This window comes from Molothrus ater, chromosome 4 (genome assembly GCF_012460135.2).
Source record: "Molothrus ater isolate BHLD 08-10-18 breed brown headed cowbird chromosome 4, BPBGC_Mater_1.1, whole genome shotgun sequence".
NCBI classification, from domain to species: domain Eukaryota; kingdom Metazoa; phylum Chordata; class Aves; order Passeriformes; family Icteridae; genus Molothrus; species Molothrus ater.
In genome coordinates, this window is record NC_050481.2 from 54312786 (window position 1) to 54334690 (window position 21905).

Below are 21905 nucleotides of genomic sequence, written 5' to 3' on the forward strand. Positions count from 1 at the left end.
ATACTACATTAATATTCACACCCACTCAAAATTATATAAAATACAAGCATTTTATTATTTCTGAGTTCAACAATATTGCTTAGAATTACAAAATACAGCAATGTCTGAAATACTGAAAGTTTCATAAAAGCAGCAATCTTTCTCCCCTTCCCAGTCTTAAATGTCCAGAAAATTATTAAAATAAAAATATTTCCCACATTACATAAGTCACAGACCTAGAAACATGACTGTCAAGTCTTAAACCAGGTAACTTAAACATAAATGCAAATGGCAATTGGCAGGTGAGCACAACATTATCCAGGGCACAAAAGTAATTCTCCGTGCTGTAGGTATTCCAGGTTTTTTTCCTCTTTTTTTTTTTTTTCCAGTCAAAAAAACCCAAACTGTGTTTAGGTAGAAATTTAGAAGGCAGACTGGCTTTGTGATGAACACATTAGTGCCTCTGTCATTAGCAGAAGAACCACTCTGGTGACGAGAGATGAACACATTTTTACATAAATGGCAAACCAAACCTGTAACAATATGGTGGAATTCAATTCATTCATGGTGATGCATCTCCAAAGAAATATCACAGATCTTCATACATGTGCTTAAATATACAAGTGCCAAACACTACAGTGACATTTCAGCCTCTGAAACATACACTGAGTGTATTTTGTCACAGTAGAAACTGTGTATTTACTTAGGTTGAATTTTGCTGTAATTCAACTATTAAACTATTTTTGGTCCCTGTGTGCAAAAAAAGCCTACTTGGAGCATTTTTCCCCCTTCTCCATTTCTTTAACTTGTATTTCAAGGACAGATTGATCTTTCTTTTTTTAAGTGCATGACTTTTCAAGTAACTAGTCTACAAAAATCTATAACCAGTTCAAAATACCAGGAAGAAATTCCAAGAAAAAGCATTTTCACAATCAAAGATAACATTCTAAACGGTTTTTTTTAAAGGCCATATAAAAAGAAACTTATAGTGTATGGATTCTCACATTTATATTAAACAAAAATTCCTATTGTACTCAAAATTAGTTTCTCAGCATATGCAAATTTTCTTCCCTTATCCAGAATATTATTCAGAATACATTAATTTAGCCTATAAAAATACAGTATGGACAAATTCTTTTCATTCCCTGACATAAGAATTCACAATTTTGACACAAAAATTGTAAACTTTTATTACATTCAAACTACATTTCTTAAGTCTTTAGAATTTAAGTTCTGAGGTGTTGGCAGTCAGAGCTCTTGGTATACAGCAGAAGTACATTATTGCAGAGCCTTTACACAGAAGTAGCTTTCTAAAGTTTAGAGAAACTTACTCTTCCCACGTATTTTTGTTGCTACCAGGAGGAAAAGAAAGGCTTCCTGCTGTGAAAGGTCTGTGTGAAAGCATTACTCAGATGAACAATTCGGCCCTGACTTCCAGTGCTACTTCGCTCTACAATCACACGTGGCATCTGAACAAGCTGAATGGGACTCTTTTCATCCTTTAATGCCTGAGTAAGGTTTAGTATCTAAAAAGAGTAAAAGCAGGTGAGGTTAGGATGCACAAATAAAACTGTGGCTATCAGGCTTATCATTTTAGATGCCACTCTTCAATTCTGTAGAGGACTGTACTGCTAAATAAATTCATTTCAAAAGATAGCTATTGCAAGTAGAAATGTTTTGTTTATTTGGTAACATGAATACATCCTACTGCTGTCTACCCTTCCATTCTTTTCCTATTTCATGCAGTCCTCTTCAAATTTTCAGAAAATTCTAAGAATATTTTAAATTTAGCACATCTCTTGAAAGCATTGCACCTTTAGTGAAAAAATGCCTATAAGAAAGCCATCAACATGATTTAACATAAGACGTACCAGCAGTTTAGCTATAACTTATTTTCATATCAGAAGATATGCAGTCATATAATTAGCTCATACCAAAGCCAGTGCTAAGACCCAAATTCAGGCCTCAGCTCCAAGAAGTCTGTTATCTTTCCTCCAAAACTTCAGTGCTCATGGACTGCCCTCATAACTTTCCATGTTCAATGTTATCCTGCTGAAAACTGAGGCAAGTATTCCATTTAGCTCTAGTGACACATTTGCATTATCCTTAATACCAAGCCTTTTTTCCCCATGCACAATGCCCTTTTCTTCCTTGTAAGACTGATCCTCTGCTTCTTCTGCTCTTCCATGGCTACAGAACCCCAACAAAGTCTTTTGCATGATTTACTGCAATTTGGTTCTGCTAGCACCTCCACTTGACATTTACACTCTCAAAGTTCTAAGGCAACCTTTTGTAGATGTGTTACCCGTTGCTTAGACTCTACATTCTTGAGAGAACTGTTTCTTTTGGGTTTGAAACCCGTCCCAAAATTTTCCTATGCTTCACAGAAATAGGCTTCTAACTATGTTTGCTATCTTAGATTTAAAGACCTTGACTCTTCCATGCAAGGTATGTTTCCCTACAGTTTCTGTATCTAGATTCATCATTTTCTAATTCTTAATTTCTCATTTTTAAGGATATATTTGAATGCTTTGGATATACTGCAAATTCATCCCAACTGAATGAATTCTTTAGCATGTGATCTAAAGTCTATAGCCAAGTCTTCTATAATGCCCTAGTAACATACTTTGGTTTTACACCAAAACCAAGTTTAAAATCAGTGCTAAAAGGCATTGTCTGCCAATGTATTTCCAATAGCATCCAAGGATTACTCATTATCTGTATCTCCTCCATGCCTGAAAACCTGACATTTCCCACAGTGAAACACACACTCTTACATAGTTAGAGAGAGGTAAACAAAACCCCAAAACTAAAACAAATATCTGCTAAAATCCACCTGAGGGACAGTGCGTGAAGAAGGGGTCCATATGCAGCCTTTATAGTGGAAAATTAATTTTGACAACCTCAGCTACACCATTTTCAATTATATCAATCATGTTTTTCCTCAAGTGTTTAGTTAAATAACAGAGTCCCTGAAGCCAATTGTCTCATCAGAAAAAACCTACTTAATACAGTTTAGGATGCATGAGTACTTCAAGAACCAGCCTTCCAGTGACTACACAAACTTCTCAGAAGACTTATTTCAGAAACAACTCCTAATATTCAATTTAGTAAGTAAGGCTTGCTGTCTTTTAGCTACCACACAAAAGATGTTAACTGGGATTATGTTTGACTAAGCTGAGCTGCAGTCTCGTGAAAGGTACATCTTGATATAGGAAATTCTACAGAGAAAACATTGAGTTAAGACACTCTAGAAATTGTCTTAAAACTATCCATGTTGAATTTATGAACACAAGGACTAAGTTTCAATAAATTCAGGGCAAATGGGACTATTAATTTGCCTAGTTCAATTGCCCTACACTTGAAGAAATCACTCTCTTATACCTACAATGAACTAAATTTATTCTTTGCTAAAGCTTTTTCTCTAGTATTTGACATCAGTCAAATTGTAAAATAGGAGGAATGGAGAAACCCCCTCCTCACTTACTTTAGTGTTAAAACAAAAAAAAAAACAAAAAAAAACCCACAAAAAAATCCAGAAAACAAAACCAAACAAGCCCAGCATTTAAATAGGATCAAATTTCTAAACTGAAAATGGCTGGGCTGTTTTGAAGTATGGTTTCAATATTTGATAGGATGAAGAAATTTTATTACCTAATATTGCTTTTAATTATCAGGTTGACCCTCTAAAATAAAGTCAGATTTATTTTAATAGCATCATGAAATCAGACATCAAATTTTCCTTCCAAATTTAGGACTCTTTTTCATTTTTAAAATACCTGCCAAGAATATACAGTTATGTCCCCCCTTTCCCCACAAAACCAATAAAACAGAATTAGAATAAAAGCACTTTCTGTAAAAATAAAAAAAAAATCAGCATACACTTTCTACTGCTTTATCTATCCACAAATAAGAACAAACTCTAGAAAGAAATTTAGTCTTCTCAGATGAAAATTCCTTCAAATGGCGTTCATAGGAGTTAGTTTTTGTAGCTCTAAAGAAAGCAGCTGAGGAGTGATGACAAGTTAAATACATAAAAATGTAAAAAAGCAGTCTTACCTGCCCCCTCATAACAGACATCTGGTTTTCAAAAGTAGCCTTGTCAAATCCTCTGTCAGTCTTTATTTAGAAAACAAACAGTTTATAGTAAATAAATAATTTATTTTTAGCTATATATTCAGCATGCAAATTCATCAATATCATAATATGCATATTCATATTTACCCACACTATAATAATTTTTGACAGCTTCAAATTGAATGTCAGTATGGATCACAAAAAGGTCAATTTATTGCATCAAGTTTACATATGTGAAAATGAAGATTGTTCCACATCATAAAATAAAATACATCAGTGGATACCAGTTTTGGGCATTGGTAAATACCAACAGGTGGTAGACACCAGGCTTAATATTATCACACATTACAGTGCTCTTTCTTTCATGATGACTCCAGCAGAAAAATACTTCCTCCTTCAGATATAACAATACTTACTAACACACCTAGAGGCATTTTGAACACAAATGAGCCAAATATGCAAATATAGCAAAACTGTGTTTCAGGATCTAGTTTTGACATTACACCTGCATTTTCATTAAAAGTTTAATATTTCCAATTATTTCAATCCTTTATGGGATTATTTCACTTGAAGATCTGGCACAAATGGTTACAAGATGTTTTAAAGAAGGACACTCTTTACATGTCAATACTGTAGACAGTTTCAGTATTTTAAAGTGAGTTTGACTTTCAATATGATCAGGATTTCAGCAGCAGCTTAGCACAATATATGCATATAAAATTAAGTATATGAAAGGTATGGAAGTACTTTAAGTTATCTTAAATACATGATATCCTCACAGCTACACTTTAAGTGTATACACACCACATAGGTATGTTAAATGCTGTTTTTACACAGATCTGTGATGTAAGAGTAAACTAGCTTTAATTAATCATGTGAAACTTAGATACAGAATAATTAATTTATTTTTCCAGATTAGCTAATTACTATCAATTAACCACCTTGGTGACAGTTTCCTTATTAATACATAAACCCTTTCTACCATGCCAATGTTAAAACAGCATAGTATCTTGGCATTCAGCAGTTAGATGATTATTCCTTTTGTGAATGTAACTGTCCCATGACAAGTATCAGCTACTTTAGTAACAGTTAATTCAAAGAAGCACTTGATTCACCTTAAATAGCTCATAAAGGTCTTCACAAAGGTCCTGTACAAAGTTCATATCAGAAAGGCGAGGAAGAACCAGGTCTCTGGTCTCCTGAGAGAAAGGAACTTTTGCTTGAGGAAGCCAAGCCCAGTGAAAGGGATCTAATGCAGAAAAACAGTGCACTTAATGATAAACAAGCAAAAATGAAAATCTGAGTCCAGTAGTACCTACTTCAAGTTCTCACCTTGGATAACACCCCTTTTTCCCAACATTGTTACCCCATACGTTGCTTTTGGCTGCAATTACCAGAGCAGCTTTACAACTGCTAAGCCATTTTTTCAAACAGTGAAATATAATAAGCAAAAAAGGTATATAAATTAAACATGGTAAGCAACGGTTGAGGCCTCCCCCTAGTTTAGTAAGGCAGTTTCCTTTGGAGTGAAATAATAGCTGCAATCAAATGCTACTATTTTTAATATATTTTAAATTTTTTTAAATGCCTTTTTCTGAGTATGTTGAAAGAAAAGGATTCATTACTTTTCATGTAATTGCTATTAGACAGCTTTTATCAAATTATACTGCAAAAGCAATTAACGTTACCAGATGTTAAACAAGACATCAAACTGTTAACTACAGGAGCTGAGCAAAGTCACTAGCAGCAGGCCACCCCCCAAACTTGCTCACAATTGCCCACTGCCCCTTGAGTCTGACAGTCCAGCCAGCTTTCCACATAGTTCACATACACAGTCTGCTCAGTTCATATCTCACATTTCCCTACAATAATACTATGACAGAGCATGTAGAAGTCCTTGCCAAAGTGAAGGAAAAAAAAAATGAAAAATCAGTATTCACTACCCTCCCCTCAGCCACTGAAGCAGTCATCATTAAAAGCTGCCTAGTTATCAAGCACAGTTTGTCCTTGGTAAATCCATGCTGGCTTCCCCATCACCACCTTGTTCTTCATGAGCCTAAACGCAGCCTCCAGGATGATTCATTCCACACTCTTCACGGAGACTGAGCAACCTCTCACATTACTGGAGTCTCTCAAGAGGGATGAGGAAACTGTCTTACAAACAGCACCACTGCCACTGTTTCCACTGCATCCCATCCACTCCTATGAACTTCTGTATGACCACCTTGCTCAAGTGCTCCCTTTCTTCTGCCTTGGGGATTCACTCCCACGGGCTCTACTTCTCAGCTTTGAGATCCAAGAGACAGAGAGCAAATCTCGCAAGTGAAAACTGAAGCTAAGTCAGCATTGAGTAACTTGTTCTTTCTTATGCCTTTATGTCTTTTCTGTACTTTTCTTAAGTCCCACTCTCACTTCTAATTTACCCAGCCCCTTCTTGTTGCTCTTTATGTCCTCTGTACTCCAGCCAAGCTCCAACATTCCAAACTCCATAACTGCACTTTTGGAAAAATTCTCTGTTTTTTCAGGGAAGTCTCTATATCTTTTCTTTTTTTAAAAAAAATGTACTTAAATTTTGCATCCCAATTCAGTCAGGATTTCCCTGTTCATCCCTGCTGGACCAATGTCATGCCTTTTGCAAATTCTGCTCTCTCACTTTGAGAAGGTTATTCTCAGTGACCCAGTAGCTCTAGTCATCAAAACCATGCTCTAGGGGGTAAGAGACTGCAGTTTGTAAAAATATTGCTACAAGTTTACTTTGACAAAACTATCACACACCGGTCTATCTGCAAAAGAACTCTAAAGGATCATGCAAGTTTATTCTTTTTGATGCTGAAGTAAAGATGGTATAAAATAAGCAATAATTTCTGTGTCTTTAGAACAGCTAGAGAAGTGACTGTGGCCAAGAGATATATAGGACAGCATCTATTTAGAATCAAGACAGAGACTGCACAGAGCTCTGGGTGGAGTACTTAACCAGCCTTTTGACAGCATAACTAGCCCACACCTAACTGCCAGAATTACCTGACTGGATAATAGCCCACAGAAGTCACTGCAAGCCCTGTTGGGCACTTCCCTCCTAATGATAAGTAGTCAGAGATGTGGTCAAAAACAACCTCATTTTAACAGGCATAGTATTTTCAATCAGATGGAAAATTGACTGACTAAATACTAACTTCTACAAAGTTAAATTAGCTAAAGCTAAAGCTTAAAACTAAAGCTGAAAACAAGAAAAAACAACCTTAGCTAAAGCTGAAAACAAGAAAAACAACCTGCCTACTTGTCCCCCTACAAGAGTACCCTTCATTTTGAAATAGAAATTTGGCCAACAGATGGACAACTTGCAAATCTTTGCCATCAAGTTATTTTCCACTATGTTTTTCAAGAAAACCTGTGTGAGAAACACGATGCTAAATCCTTCCAATTCCACCAGTACATATACTACTATGTTTATGAGTGTCCATGTATTAATATTGCTTAAAGGTAAAAAATATCAACAAGAACCAAATCACATATACCACTGCAAAAATGGCATTTGTTGCTAACTTCCTGAAGAAGAGTACATTATTTAAAAATTCAATAGACAGTTACAGTGGTGATTTCTTACCTCCTTACTACAACAACACAAAGAAAAATTACTTCTTTGGAAGTTACACTCCCAAAAGGAAAATGATTGAAGAATGCAGTACTTACATGCCCTCCACTCATCAGGATGCTTAAAAGGAAATGCTAAACCGTTGTCAATTGCAGCAATTTTAATAGATTCTTTAGTTGTAGTCCATTGGCTATCCTACAGAAGGAATATTCAAAAAGTAAGTGATACATGCTTACACAAACAGCAAAACTCATTAAAAACACTAAATGATATACTTTGTTGCTTCACTGCTTAAATTCAACTTAAACAATATAAACCAGTAGCCAAATAAACTCCACCATGCATAATTTCTTACTCTGCCACCATGAAAGAGAAGCCCTTCCCCAAACACAAGATAAGCAGAGCACAAAGGGATGAGAAATGTACCTGAGCAACAGTGGATTTTGTTACTGTTATAGCCCAGAGCTAGTACAGTGAAAATACAGAACAATAAAAATAGTTTCTAGCACTGTTCTACCTAGTCTAATCAAAACAGCTTTTCCACTCATTTTGCCCACAATAATTTGTAGCTATCATATTTCTTGAGACCATGCACCAGGCTTAAGGATATGCCCTTAATCTTCAGAAAGAAAAGTTACAAAACTAAACAATTTAAAGAATATAAGTTTCAGAGTACAATTCTTACCTTATCTGACAGATCAAGTGCATCATCTTGTTTTTCGTACCTGACTAACCAGTTGTCGTTACCTCTGTCTTTAAACAGGAAAATACATGTCACAACATGTCATTTATAAAAAAATCATCATCTAGAGTGACATACAACAGTATTGTAAACTGACACTTCACCCATGGAGTTAGGCAAAACTGTTCAAAAAGGGTTTTTCCCATCACATGTGGTTTAGTTTTACTGAAATGTACAGGCAACCAATTCAGTGGAAAGACCAAATTTACCATGTGTTCCTTCTTTAGGTTCCCCAACTGGCTGAATATGCAGCAAAATATCAAGAAGGCAAAAAGAAACTATCTTCTTACATTTTATGCAGAAAGACTGGTTGGGTGTGCATTTTTCCTGAGGAAAACACTATCGGACTCAAATTACTTAATTTTTCAGCTTGTTTTAATGCTGGTGAGGAAATGGAGGAGGCCTCCAAAATTGTAGATAATGTGACCTTTGACTACATGGAGAAAACAGACTCTACAAAGATGGAGAAGGGGCAAAATTGAACAGAAGGGCAAGAAACAGAAAATGCCTGCACTCTTCAGAAAAACTGTGAGATTAAACACTCTGACAAGGTCTTTCAGACAGAGGATGACTGCATGGATTTGTAGGACCTTTATGGCCTTCAATCAATATGAGAAAAGCATATGAAATGCATTAAAAGCCTTAAGTACAGGCTTTCAGGCAGCATTGCTTTCTGCCTCACAAAAATAGACAAATACCAAAAGACAGTAACAAATACCTGTATTTCTGATGACATAATCCAAGACAACCAATCTTTCAAACTGTGACTGAAATTCTTTCCTTGTGTTCTCAGGTAAAGGATCAGCTTCAAACTTCCTGAGCCAGTAGTCAGCTTCCTTATATCCTTCAACAAACAGCTGGAAGGAGCCAACCTAAAATATTAAGAAACTGTATTTGGAAAATGCACATGGGTAGGTCACATAAGTAATCTCAACATTACCAGAAAAAATTCATTATATACTTTCAAAGTTCAGACACAGGAAGTATGACATTAAAATAAATTAAATTAAATAGTAAGTAAATTTCTCTTTTATTCCTATATTTGTAACAAAAAGGTAAGAGTCAAATCATGTGAAGGTGGGTTTCTGGGGGTTCTGGTGGTGATTTTTTAAAAAATACTTGTTTAAAATACTCAGTGAGCTTACCAGGAATAAAATATAGCCAGGCAGCTCAGTGTAAATGAACAGTTAGTATTACAAGAAATATATGAAACAGAAGATGTAACACCTGTTTCTCTTTTTCATTGGAAAACTTGTTTCAGTAGTTCAGAGAACACTCACTAAAAATTACAAGAGAAAAATCTTCCTCTCTGAAAAGCCTTAAAGCATCACTGATAAGAACAGCAGCATTAACCACTTTCTTCAAGACAGATGTTTTTTTGCAAAAAATGGCTGAAATACATTTCCCAAGAGTCCAAGGAAGAACAGGAGAGCTGGCATAGACTTCATACATATGTGAAAGGTGCTCAAGATTGAAACTCAAGAACTTCTATTTCAGAACTAAAATGCAGACAGATAAACACACAGCATGTGGAATAACCATGCTCATCCAAGCTTGCACAACCCCTGTCACATGGATCTAAACTGCTGGGAACTGCCACAAGTGGATTACCCAACTGTACGTAACCTGTGTTTTAGAAGCTTAGGATTAGAACACTGTAATGATATTCTGGGGATACAGTAAGGCTCATTAGGCAAGAAAGATGTGAGGTTTTTAGTCAGTGTAGTCCTCACTTAAGACAAAAGGGAAGTAGGGAGAACACAACAGCAGGGTACCCAAAAGAATAAAAACAAAAGCAGGCAAAAAAAAAAACTTAAAACATTTTAAATTATATAAACTGCAGGGAAAAAAACAGACTGACAATATCAAAACATGACACTGAAAGGACAGGTAGTAAAGAATCAATAGAGCAAAAATGAGATATATAACAATTTATATGTTACTACTCCAGCAGAAAACTCAACTGTTAACTGAAACAAAAAGTGAAAAGATTATTAAAATAGTTCAGAAGAAGGAATGATGTAAGAGTGGATACATGTTACATGGAAACAGACATATCAAATTTCACACAGTTTTTAACAAACAGCAAGTTTTTCTCTTCTATCATGGAAGTTACTTATAAATACTCCTTTTTTAAAAAAAAGTTTTATGTAAGAATCAGGACATGCACAAATTACCTATTTTTGATCTTACCTTAGGAGGTAGTCCAATTCTATTAAATTTTTTAGCAACTTTTGGCACTTTCTCTAAAGCATATTTTTTTCCTCTTGACTTTGCACGATCTATTGCACTGTAATTAAAGGTCTCGCTGACAAGCCAGACAACCTTAAAGTTAAACAGACAACCTTAAAATTAAACAAAGTTAAACACAGCTCAGAATTCCTCATTATTTCAACTGGAAATTTACAATTCATGTTATGTTCAGTTATAAAAAAAAATTAAAAATAAAAAGCAAGCATCAGGCATTTTCAACAGATAAATTTTATATGAAAAGGTGAATGTTCTCTATTTTACATATCCCAAACAAAAATGAGAATTTTATATGCTGGCTTTTGCAATTTGAATCTCATCAAAACATGAGGCACAAAAGGTATTGGAAAATGCTAGAAAGTGGTTCCAAAGAAGAGATTCAATTCAGATCTCAAAATTATCCATTAAATCAAAAATCACAGTCACTTTTTTTTACATCAAACCACTGTGCCTTTGTACTTGCAGAAGTTTATAAATAACTTATAAATAACACATGATATACAAGGCTATCTATACAACCACAGTTCACAGACTGACAGACATGTCAGAACTTTTTTTTTAATTCAGAAATTTATGTGTTTTAACTTTTACCTTAGTTTTAGGTACAACTCCAAGCCCCAGCTTCTCATCCACAAGATAGGCACCAGCTTCAGAGAGATATCCCTGATTTGGAACGAGGCAGCCTCTGCCAAAGCAGCAAGGACAACATATTTTGTGAAAATATTTGGTCCATTTTGGATTTAGATGTCCATAAGGCTCTTCAGATTTTGGTTTGAACACTCCAACAATTTTCTAAGGTAAATAACATAAAATTAAAATATGAGCACTTTGAGCTGCAAAATATTAAAATTAGTTTTAAAAGTAGTTATTTGAAAATATTGGTAAAATCATATCCAGTGTGTTTTACAGTTGTTCTTTTCAGATGATGAAACTAACAAAACAGAATTCCAAATAAATTTATCACTAAGTGCTTCTTTAGGATTAGTACAAATTCAAAATAAGCTCTTCGTAAGAGAAAATCCAAACTAACATTTACTTTTTCAAAACATTCTGTCAAAATTCAAAAGGATTGCATTTTAAAATATATATTTATGTTCTTAAAAAAGGAGGTTCTGAAAATAGCTTTAAAAACAATTTTCAGCCCACCAAGAACACACTGACCACTTATTTCAGAGATGCAATGGCCCCACAAAAGTGACAAACATATAGAACACTAAAAATCAAGTGATTTATTTTATTTTAAATCTACTTTTCATATTACCCTGAGTTTGAATGGATCAAAATGACCATCAGCCATCATTAACATCAGAGACACACAGTAAATATTAAAATTAGTCAGAGCCCTGTTTTTAAAATTAGTCAGAGCCCAATTTTGGACACTATGCTTTAAGAAATCTGTTAACAAACTGGAGAAAGCTGGAAAAAAAAAGAATAAGCACAAAATATGTGAATAATGAAGGACAGTAGGAACAGTGAATGTTTAAGCTAAGAGCAAACTGAGGCATGATGAACTACAGAATATGTTGCTATAGAAAAAAAAAGAACAACACATTTACTGTTAAGGAGCCAAAATATGACAGGGTTAAACCCAGCAGATAAGCTGCAAAAAAAGAAATCCTTTAGAAACTTAAGTGCAGCTTGAGACTGGAACAGCCAGCCAGGTTCTGCAGTCTCCTAAACAGGGTGCAACTAACAAAAGGTTAGTTAGACATTCCTCAGGAGTTATGTTAAAACAATGCTGCTCCACAGCACAAGCATTAAATTGGCAATTTCTCAAGGTGCCTTCTGCACAGGGTTCTATATTTGTTAACCTCAGTCCACAGGGTTATTTCCACATTAAAATATATAACTTTTCAATTGTCTGTGATAAACTTTGGCCTAGTACACAAAGTTCTCATAATGACTCTTCAGTAGCTCAAGTGGAATGCCTTAGAAATTCTGCATCTTCTCACTGGACAATGGCAAGTAAATCCCTTCTCACTGCACAATGGCAAGTAAATAAAATTCTTTCTGATAAATACTTAAGGACAACTGTTTAAGAAGCATTTTCACATATTAGTACTTTACTAAATCCATAGGAAAAAAGTGAGTATCCCAGTAAGCTGAACACTACCGGTTGTTGCACCAAGACTCAAAGCTGATTCACACTCAGGTCATGAACACGTTTGCTGGCAGTCAGAAACCAGCAGTATTCTTCAGTAGCTGCTGATTCAGCTGCATTTGGGAGAGGATCTGACCAGCTGGTTTAAGTTCTAGAGATTTTTCAACCAATTTTTCCAAGACAATCTTGCTTTGTCTAAGATTGCCCAAGACTAACTACAGAAAATTTAATTCATTCAGTTTGTAAACAAATACACAAGACACCAGGCATTAGTAGCATTGTATGTCTCATCCATCTATTTTGATTAATTCTCATTAGCTAAAGTAAACTAAGTTACAAAATGCTATTATTTGCAGTCATACTATAGAATTAGTGTCCTATCAACAGACTCGAGCAACAAATTGACAAGAATTCTCTTGGGTTTGGTGTGCTGTTATCAGTGATTCTAATGTTGCATTCAAAACCTTGAATACACCTGCACAGACAAAATTTCACTTAGACCTATACAAATGCAATAAATATGCTATGCAATGTGAGAGGCCAGCATGTTTTTTGAATACTTTACAATTTTTTTTTTTATTTTTAATTCACAGCATTTGGAATACTACTTTAGTCAAAATCGTACTGTTAGGTTCAGAATTGTTAAAAAATTATTTATTTTTTTCCTATTGAATCACATGTATCTACCTGCTTAAAACAAAGCTAGTAGCTTTGCTTTTCTTGGAATCACTGTGGTGTATTTAGAAGTACATGCCAAACCTTTAATTATCTCTTCTGAATCACTCTCTGGCTAATACTTCCTAGTAAGTGCCCATTTAAAAAAGGAGCTTAGCTCATTCTGTTAGCAGTCTGGACTGTACTGTGCTGTACAGTCAAATCTAGATATGGTTTTCAAGGCTTTGCTGAAGTTAGAACTTTTGCTAAACTTTGCAGAGCCACTGCTGTCGAGGACCAGAACAGAACAAAAAAGTTAAATCTATAGAACAAGCGACCAAGGCCAGTCCTAATTTTGTCAGTAAAAACGCATTTATAGACTGACTCTATTAACACTGGCAATTAGTTAAAACTGTCAGGAACATATTGCAGAACAACTTGTAATAGACATCATGTCTTTTACTTATTGCTTACATAATGAACAACAAACACAGATATATTCAAGCCTTCTGTAATAGTGCTGCTTAAGTACTAAACTCCATTTCAGTATGCAGCCATATAACTTTAGCCAATAAATGCAAAAAGCTAATTTTAATTATGCAATTTGAAGTTTATATTTCTGATAGAACCAAATAAGCATATAAGGTGACCTAATGGAAACTGCTTATTTTATCTGTAATTTGGTATTCATTTTGGGCACTTCAGAAGGTGACCAGTAAAAAGGCTTAGCACATCTTTAATGAGCTCCTTTCCAGAATAAGAAAGGAGATTACTCAAGAGGAATAGGAGAAAGAAAGTGACAGAACCGGTCTGAAGTGGAATGATGCAATACTCAAACAGGATCTGAAATCCATTCTACACATGAAAGCTGCACTATTGACAAAACGAAGTTTTATCAGACCTTTAATATAGATAGCAAACACAGACAAGCTCTGGAACAAAAGCAAATAGTGAAAGCAAAATTTAAAGTCTGCTAAGCACTCAGTATCATTATTCTCCCAGTCCCATATCCCAACTACTTTCGTATTTTGCAATAAATTTTTTCTGAACCATATAAAATAATCAGTCTTCTTCTCTCAATCTTTGTTTCTCCTAAATACTTATATTCAAATCAATGACCTGCATAAGGGAGGAGGGCAAGTCACTACTGGAAACTAAGTAGGAACAAAAACAACACAGCAAAAGAAAAGTGAAACAAATAAGAAAATCATCACATAAGAAACAGGGAATAATATGGCCCATTCAAAGTACTATGGTTATATTTACACTAAAATGATGCACAAACACACTCTCACCACTGCGAGGGCTCAGTACCTCAGGCATTTGCTAGTGACCAAAACCCAGCAAAATCAACCTAGATAAGCTTAAGACAAAACAGATTTGCACATATGGTATGATTTCCTTTCCCTAGTGATTTGTCTACTAACTTTCTAAGAATAAAAAAATCTTGATTGCACAGCATTAAGAAAAACTCAAAGAACTTGAGATCTAAGCTACTATAAAAGAGTGACCTGAAGCTGGAACTCTAAAGAAGTTTTGATATTTACAGCATTGCACGTGATAGCAAGAATCCCACAAAGCCATTACAGAAAGATTTGTTTTCCTTCAGGTTTCAAAAAGAGAGAGACCCTCCTTTTTATTTTCTCCACCAGAATGAAGGGGATCATTATTAACAAACTTTCCTGGAACACAGGCATATGAACTGCAGTTTTCAGAAGATTTTGAAGGGGTGGTTCTGCCACATAAAAATAAAATCATAAATTGACATATTTATTTATATTAATGTCAGGTAACTCCACTAAAAAAAAACAAACAAAACCACTTATTCAATAAAGTGTAAAAACTATCACCAGAAAACTGCCATTAAAACAAACTAAACAACTATGAAAATTAACTGGCAAAACAGGAATATATTTTCTAATGACCAATAATATGACTAAAATCTAAACAAAAACCATACAACCTTCTGAATGAAAGGGAAATTACTGTCATGGGAATGACAAAAATCTTGAACATGCCCTGAAAGCCTAGGCATTCAAAGTGTTCCATTTCCAGCACAACTGGGATCTTCAGGATTAATGAACATCTACATCTATCTAAGAGCTAAAAGCTGTTGATTGAGCTTAAAATAAAATCATATGTGACAAATTAACAAAAGTTGAGCAGTTGGAGGTCTTATTTTGTGAAACAGGTCAGTAGCAAAGTATTTCTAATTTAAAGAAAACAATGTGAAAGTGTGTCTGAGACATCATTTCCTCTTACTAAATAATGCTCACTGCATGTTACTTTTCAAGAGAGAGATTCAGGTAACTATTTCTTCTCTGTCTCAAAGTAAATTTAGGACACCTCACTGATGATCACTATTCAAGGTACCATTTACCAAGTACAGAAGGGAAAACCAAATCTTGCAGAGGGGAAACCACATCTTGCACCTAAGATCCAGCAGACAGGTACAAGTTAAAAGGTAGATTTGATGATATCATTCTCCTTGCCCATATACCAATCATATATGAGAAAGGAGACATGACCTAAATAAAGGCCCAGCTAACAAGAAAAGAGAGAAAACTATAAGAGGCTTAGCTAAAGAAACTTAAACCACACTGAAATCAGGAGCTCAGTTGGGCAAAAATCAGTTAAAACATAAAGAGAACAAGATTCTACACAAGGGAATTCCTGAATTGCTTTCAGATGTTAGAGGCTCTTTTTTTTCTCTCCATTTTCCTTTGTTACAGATCATTAAAAAGATGATAAAGCTGCAGCAGAAATAATAGTTATTTTGCCTTAGATTATGTAGCAAGACATAATTAGAAATCTAAGTATTACTTGCATTAACTTTTCCAAAATAAATTTTGGCACACAATAAATTATTAAATAACTTATTTAAATTAATTTGCATCTAGACAGAATTTTTGAATTTCCATTTTCAGCTTGCTGCTGATGGTGTGTCTGACTTTGCAGTAACATGCTCACCCCTTTTGGATCCTTAGCAAAGTAACTCCCACTGGATCCTTGAGAGATTCTTTCTGGAAAAACTCCACACTCTATAGCTTGTTCTGTCCTCAGAACAATTTCTGCAAATTCTGGATCATCTAAAAATATATTCATATCTGCAGTATGTCCTGTATGCCCTGAAAAACAAGAAAACAACCAGTCTTAAGTGCAACTTGTACTACAAATTAAGTATAAGCAAATACCCTGATAAGCCAACAGCCTTCCCTGCTGATACCCATCCAACAGCAGGCTAAAAAATCTGGTCCATTCAATCAGTGCAAGTTTTTCCACTCATTTATCCATGTCTAATCAACTTCTTGTTTCAAGTAAATCAGCCAAATCTGCAACAACAAATTTGAGACTGCCACTGCTAAGTGTTTACAATTTTCAAGGATTTCTCTTTTTAATATTTATTTTTGAAACAAGTCTAAGGAAAAAAAAAAGTTCGAAGTCACAACATAAAAAAAGCATGAAAGATTTTACACATTATTTTTGTGCCCCGCCCATTATCCACTATTAGAATAGAATTGTACCATTCATTTAAGAGCTGGGCTAACATGTTTATTATCTGCTAAAATGCAAGGAAGTTAATCCACTGAATAATCTGCTACATGTAGCACTCACAAGTGGCACAGCAGTGACTCCTGCACTCCAGCACCATTCCAGCCTTAAATTTAACACTGTAAGCAACTTGTAGCATTTCTTTGCCTGACCAGAAGTCAGGTCTGTGCAGACATTTGTGCAAACTCTAGGACTTCATGCAAGCATTTAGAAAGACAAGTAGAAAGGAAGGTGCCAGAATACCACTGACTTTACAATTTTTAAAATATTTCTTCACAAGTTTTGATACTGTAGATTATTGTATCTTCTTTTAAGGCTAGGATTGTTTCACATGTTCACCGATTGCATTCTAAAGGGCCTGTGCATTAGGGCTCATTTCTCCATTAACAAACAGCTACATTATTCTAAATAAAGCATTTACAGATAAAGTTGCTTTGTTCCCATTTCAGCAACTGAAGAAATTTAATATACATCCTTCTGGATTGACAACCAACACAGAATCCATTCAAAAAAGATACTCCTTAACAGTTCGTGGAGAGCCAAATAATAAAGAAAAAAGAAAAAAAAACAACAACCAAAAAAAAAAAAAACCCCAAAACTTTTTTTTGTAGCTCAGGACAGTTTTTGAAGCTTTTTAGAACATTAGCACTTGCTTGCATGTACCATTTAAAATAGTAACATGGACTCCAAACAAAAATAGTCAAAAAGCATTAAAAAATAGGAAAATCTTAATATAAGTTTGCAACAAGGAATAGAAACCTTAAAGCTAATAGATCATTCTTAAAAATCAACAGCTACAGCCCATTAGATCAGAATCTGTTTTAATTACTTGGCCAATACTGCTGTGATAAACTACACTTTAAGACTTTAGAGTTGGACAACAAGAGGGAGGGAAGAGGTTCAAAGGTTTTCCTGCCACAAAGTACTCAAATTACTTAAGGAAATAAACCAAACTTATTTTTATGGAAAAAGTAATTTTAAATCAGTGGTTCTTATTTCACAGTCAAGCCTCAGCTATCTCCACACATCTACATTACCTCACACAGCTGAGCTCCAACTAGTTCATATTTTTGTCAGGGAAAGCAAAACCAGTGTTGTGCATTATACTGTTACCAAATGAAGTGCAACATCTGTGCTAAGTCATTCTGCACAATTACCTTCCAGATGAAGAAAACCTACAGATGAACTTTGTATCACATGGATTGCAGTTGACTGTGTGGAAGACTCAGAGGTCAGTTTTTAATTTCTGTGCATTTACTCTAGAATCTAGAACCATTAAGTAGTCTCACTGTCTGAGGAAATTCTTCAACAGTGTCTTTACTAACATAAAAGACAACTTCAGAAAAAATAAATTAAAACCAAAAAAGCCCCATTACACTGCATGCTGAAAGAAGAAAAGATAAATAATTTTTGAAATTCATTATTTGCTCAATATTGCTACTGTGCTGCTAGGAAGCACAGTTACAACAGTGATGTGGCTGTACAAAAACATTTAGGCTGACAAGGAAACTAGCACTTTTAAGGAATTTATTAACCCTCTCCATATGAAAATAAGCCATATTAATTGAAGATAGTATTTGCTGAATGTGGCAGGGTTTGGGTTTTTTTGAGTTAGTTTCTTTTTTAAAAATTATTTTAATCAAGTTTTCCACTGAGAAAGCATGTTATGTCACAACTTATTCCCAGTAAAGTCTCTAGACTTACAATTATAACTAATTAAGGTTTCTCTTGCAATTACTGTTGAAAATTACTCTTCTCATTAAACTCCCACTAAGGAGACAGGGCTCACGCACACACAGTCAAACTAACAAGCTTGAGAACTTTTTTCACATTAATTTGGACAAGGCCCAAGTTTGTGAAGCCTCTGTATTGGAATGATGAAGACTTGCCAAAGAAGATACAAATGCTATCATCCATGTATGCACCTCAACCTGTTCTTTCATCAAGTCAACAGTGACATGAGCTAAGCTAAACTAACACACTTTGCAAGAGTAACAGGTATGGACTCCTTCAGCACTAAGCTGGATTTATGCTTTTTAAACATTAACATGATTAAAGGTAGCCACTTTAACCAATTGCATCTTCTCCTATTCTGACCATAACTCCATTAAGGAAACACTGTGTTTCAGTAAGATTCACGAATAACATCTGGTGCATGTTGGCTCCACCTGACACATGAAACAATCCGGCACCTTTCAAGGGTTACACACACACAGAAAAGGTAAGGACAAGGAAACAAAGGAAGAGATGCTGTAATCAGTATCAGTTCTGAGATTTTCTTACACACTTTTGGGGCAGATTCCAAGTAGTACACTGCCTTCACCATCCTAATTGCTTCAGTGGTGCAAGACCCGTGGCTCTAGCCTTCATTCTGAAGCATTACCTTATTTTTAAAGTTTCTAGAAATACATTGCTAAAAGCATTATCTCCTTAGAAGATCTTAAGTCTTGTAGGAAAAAGACAGGAAAACTCTCACGTTTAACGGCATGTTTACATTACGGGTATGCACTACACTTGAGACCAGTGCTTAAAAGACAAGATTTTTCTGTCTTTATGGCTGAACAAGTAAAAGTTCTCTGTAGTTACTAAAACAGAATTATTAGCACAACTTATTTTGTTAAACTCGATGGGGGGGGATGTTTCAATTTTTTTCAAGTACTCTATTGTTGCAAAAGAATCAGTGTTGCCAATCTCTGGCAAGAAATCCTACAGTATAATTACAACAGCAAAAACAAAGAAGTGATAGAACTCCACATACTTCTGTCAGCAAACCCATCCTAGATTTAAACTTTTATAGAAACTTGCACAGAATTAGAGAGCTTCAAAGTCTAAAGAAAAGAAAGTAATTAATAAATATAATGGAATTCATCACTTTTCCAGTATATTTAGAATATTTAGCACCCTTACATCTGCTTTCAAATTAATAACTAAGTTCTTGCATTTCTGGACTTTCACATTCTATTTCTCTCTTTAAGAACTGATTTGAAAATACAAAAAGAGGATGCATTTTTATGAAAACCAAAAATATGACAGTAGAGCCCACATCTAAAACTCTTAAAGCATGTGATGGTTACAAAGTGAGCATATGAGTAAAACAACACACACAGACTGACTTGTTTTTCAAGATGAAACTATGAGGGCACCAAAAAAGCAGTTAGTGGGATATGCAAGTCAAACTGAAAACCTGACACTTCTCCAAGTGTTCGGGAAGCAGCAGCCAGTCCCACCACAAAATAGTCTTTAAAACAGGCAAAGCCACAAGTTTCAAACATGACAGAACAAACAAACAAGGCCCAACAAAGGAGCAGACAGCGGGGAGAAGTGACAGCGGAGACACTCATGAAGATGTAAACGAGTTCATGCAGCCCTGAGCATAGGGACAAAGCAGTGCAATTTCTACCCTTTTGCAGCATCTTCATTATCAGTCAGCGAGCCCATACGTCTAGAGAGGTCATCACACCTCTGTCCCTCACCGATGCTGTGCCATCGGACGCGGCACAGCGAGCGCACCTCAGTCCCGCCAGGTGTTTTTGTAGCCTCGCTGGAAGGGCAGAGCGAGGCAGGGGCTGCCTCTGCCCCAGACCCTCCCCAGGCGCTGCCGCTCCCCGCGCGTCCCCGGGCCGGGCCGGGCCGTACCTGCGGCGGCTCGGCGCTCCTTGGCCCAGGCGGCGCCCGCCCGCCGCCCGCGGCCGCTCCCCGACGCCCGCAGGAGAGGCTCGTCCTCCCCATCACCTTCGGGCCCCGAGTCCTCCGACTCCTCCGAGTCCTCCACCTCCTCGAGCCCCGGCTCCCCTGCACTGCCGCACGGCCCCGCCGGGGGCGGCTCTCGCACTCTGCGACCCCCGCCGGGGCGGCTCCGCCTGAGGAGGCGACGGCGGCGGCTCCACGAGGAGCAGCAGCCGCTCGTCGGGCTCCTCCGCGCCCGGCTCCGCCATGGGCGGCCGGGGCCGGGGCCGAGCGCGGCGGGAGGAGGCGGCGGCGGCGCGGCCGGGCGGGCTCGGGGCGCTCCCGCCGCTCCGGCTCCGACTGCGCCGCCCCGCGCGTGCGCGCGCCCGCCCCGCCACCTGCCTTAAAGGGGCCGCGGCTGCGCCGCCAGCTCCTGGGGCTGCTCCGGGCAGAGACCGGTCAGGGGCTCGGACGGCGGCTTTCAGCCCTGGACGTTTAACTAAAACATCCCTGACACTCGCCTTAGCTCTACACCTGGAACATGCTTGCCTCCTGGCCACCACTTGCCACAGCCAGCTGCTCTCCCTCCCCAAACTTTGCACAACATTGTTCTATACCATCATCACGGTAACTTCTCAAACGAAGCCTAAAACAGCATAAGAGAAAACAGTATGAATACATTGCCATTAATTCCATGTTCCCCCGCTATCCATGCGTTATTAACTGAAGAAAGCGAATGCAACTATAACCCCAACATATACAACGATATAACATATACAACTATAATCCCTGCATTGGATTTCAGCCTGGATGCGTTCTCCCAATCCTGTCTATTGAAGAGGGGTTTTCCTCAAGTTTTGGTGAAATATGGGAGAAAGATACATGCATTAAATATTTGCACAGAATTGAGATTATGGGTTATACTGGGAGCAAATCAGTTCTCAGCTAAAATTAGTAATTGTATAAATTTATTATTCATTATTCTCACAGTTAAGAGCATGGTATAAGAATTTAACATATGCATAATCTGGATTACAGGGGAAAAAAAATCACTTTTCTTATTTACGACAAAATATAACCTTACTGAAATGCCGGACTTGTGCTTGTTTTGTCTAGGGTTGCCTGCCAGGCAGTGGACTTTGGAGTTACACTGAGTGTCATTTACCTGTGTAACTATTAATATCTATACTATTTGATAAAATCTGTTCACACTTGCATTTCTGTTCCTATTCCTTTCTATGAAAAGTGAATTCAGTCAGCTGTGACTCCAGATGAATAGCCAATTTGTTGCC

The 21905-nt window shown here is 36.5% G+C and overlaps 1 protein-coding gene across 1 annotated transcript; it reads right to left on the minus strand.

Moving 5' to 3' along the window:
• Positions 1–31: 31 nt before the first annotated feature.
• On the minus strand, positions 32–20894 carry PI4K2B (phosphatidylinositol 4-kinase type 2 beta). Its single transcript, XM_036382019.2, is given in 11 exon segments — positions 32–1505; positions 4039–4098; positions 5172–5305; positions 7747–7843; positions 8334–8401; positions 9109–9262; positions 10584–10715; positions 11232–11432; positions 16366–16523; positions 20584–20740; positions 20742–20894. Coding segments are annotated over 11 exon segments (1476 nt in total). The 5' UTR covers positions 20883–20894; the 3' UTR covers positions 32–1331.
• Between the last annotated feature and the right edge of the window lie 1011 nt (positions 20895–21905).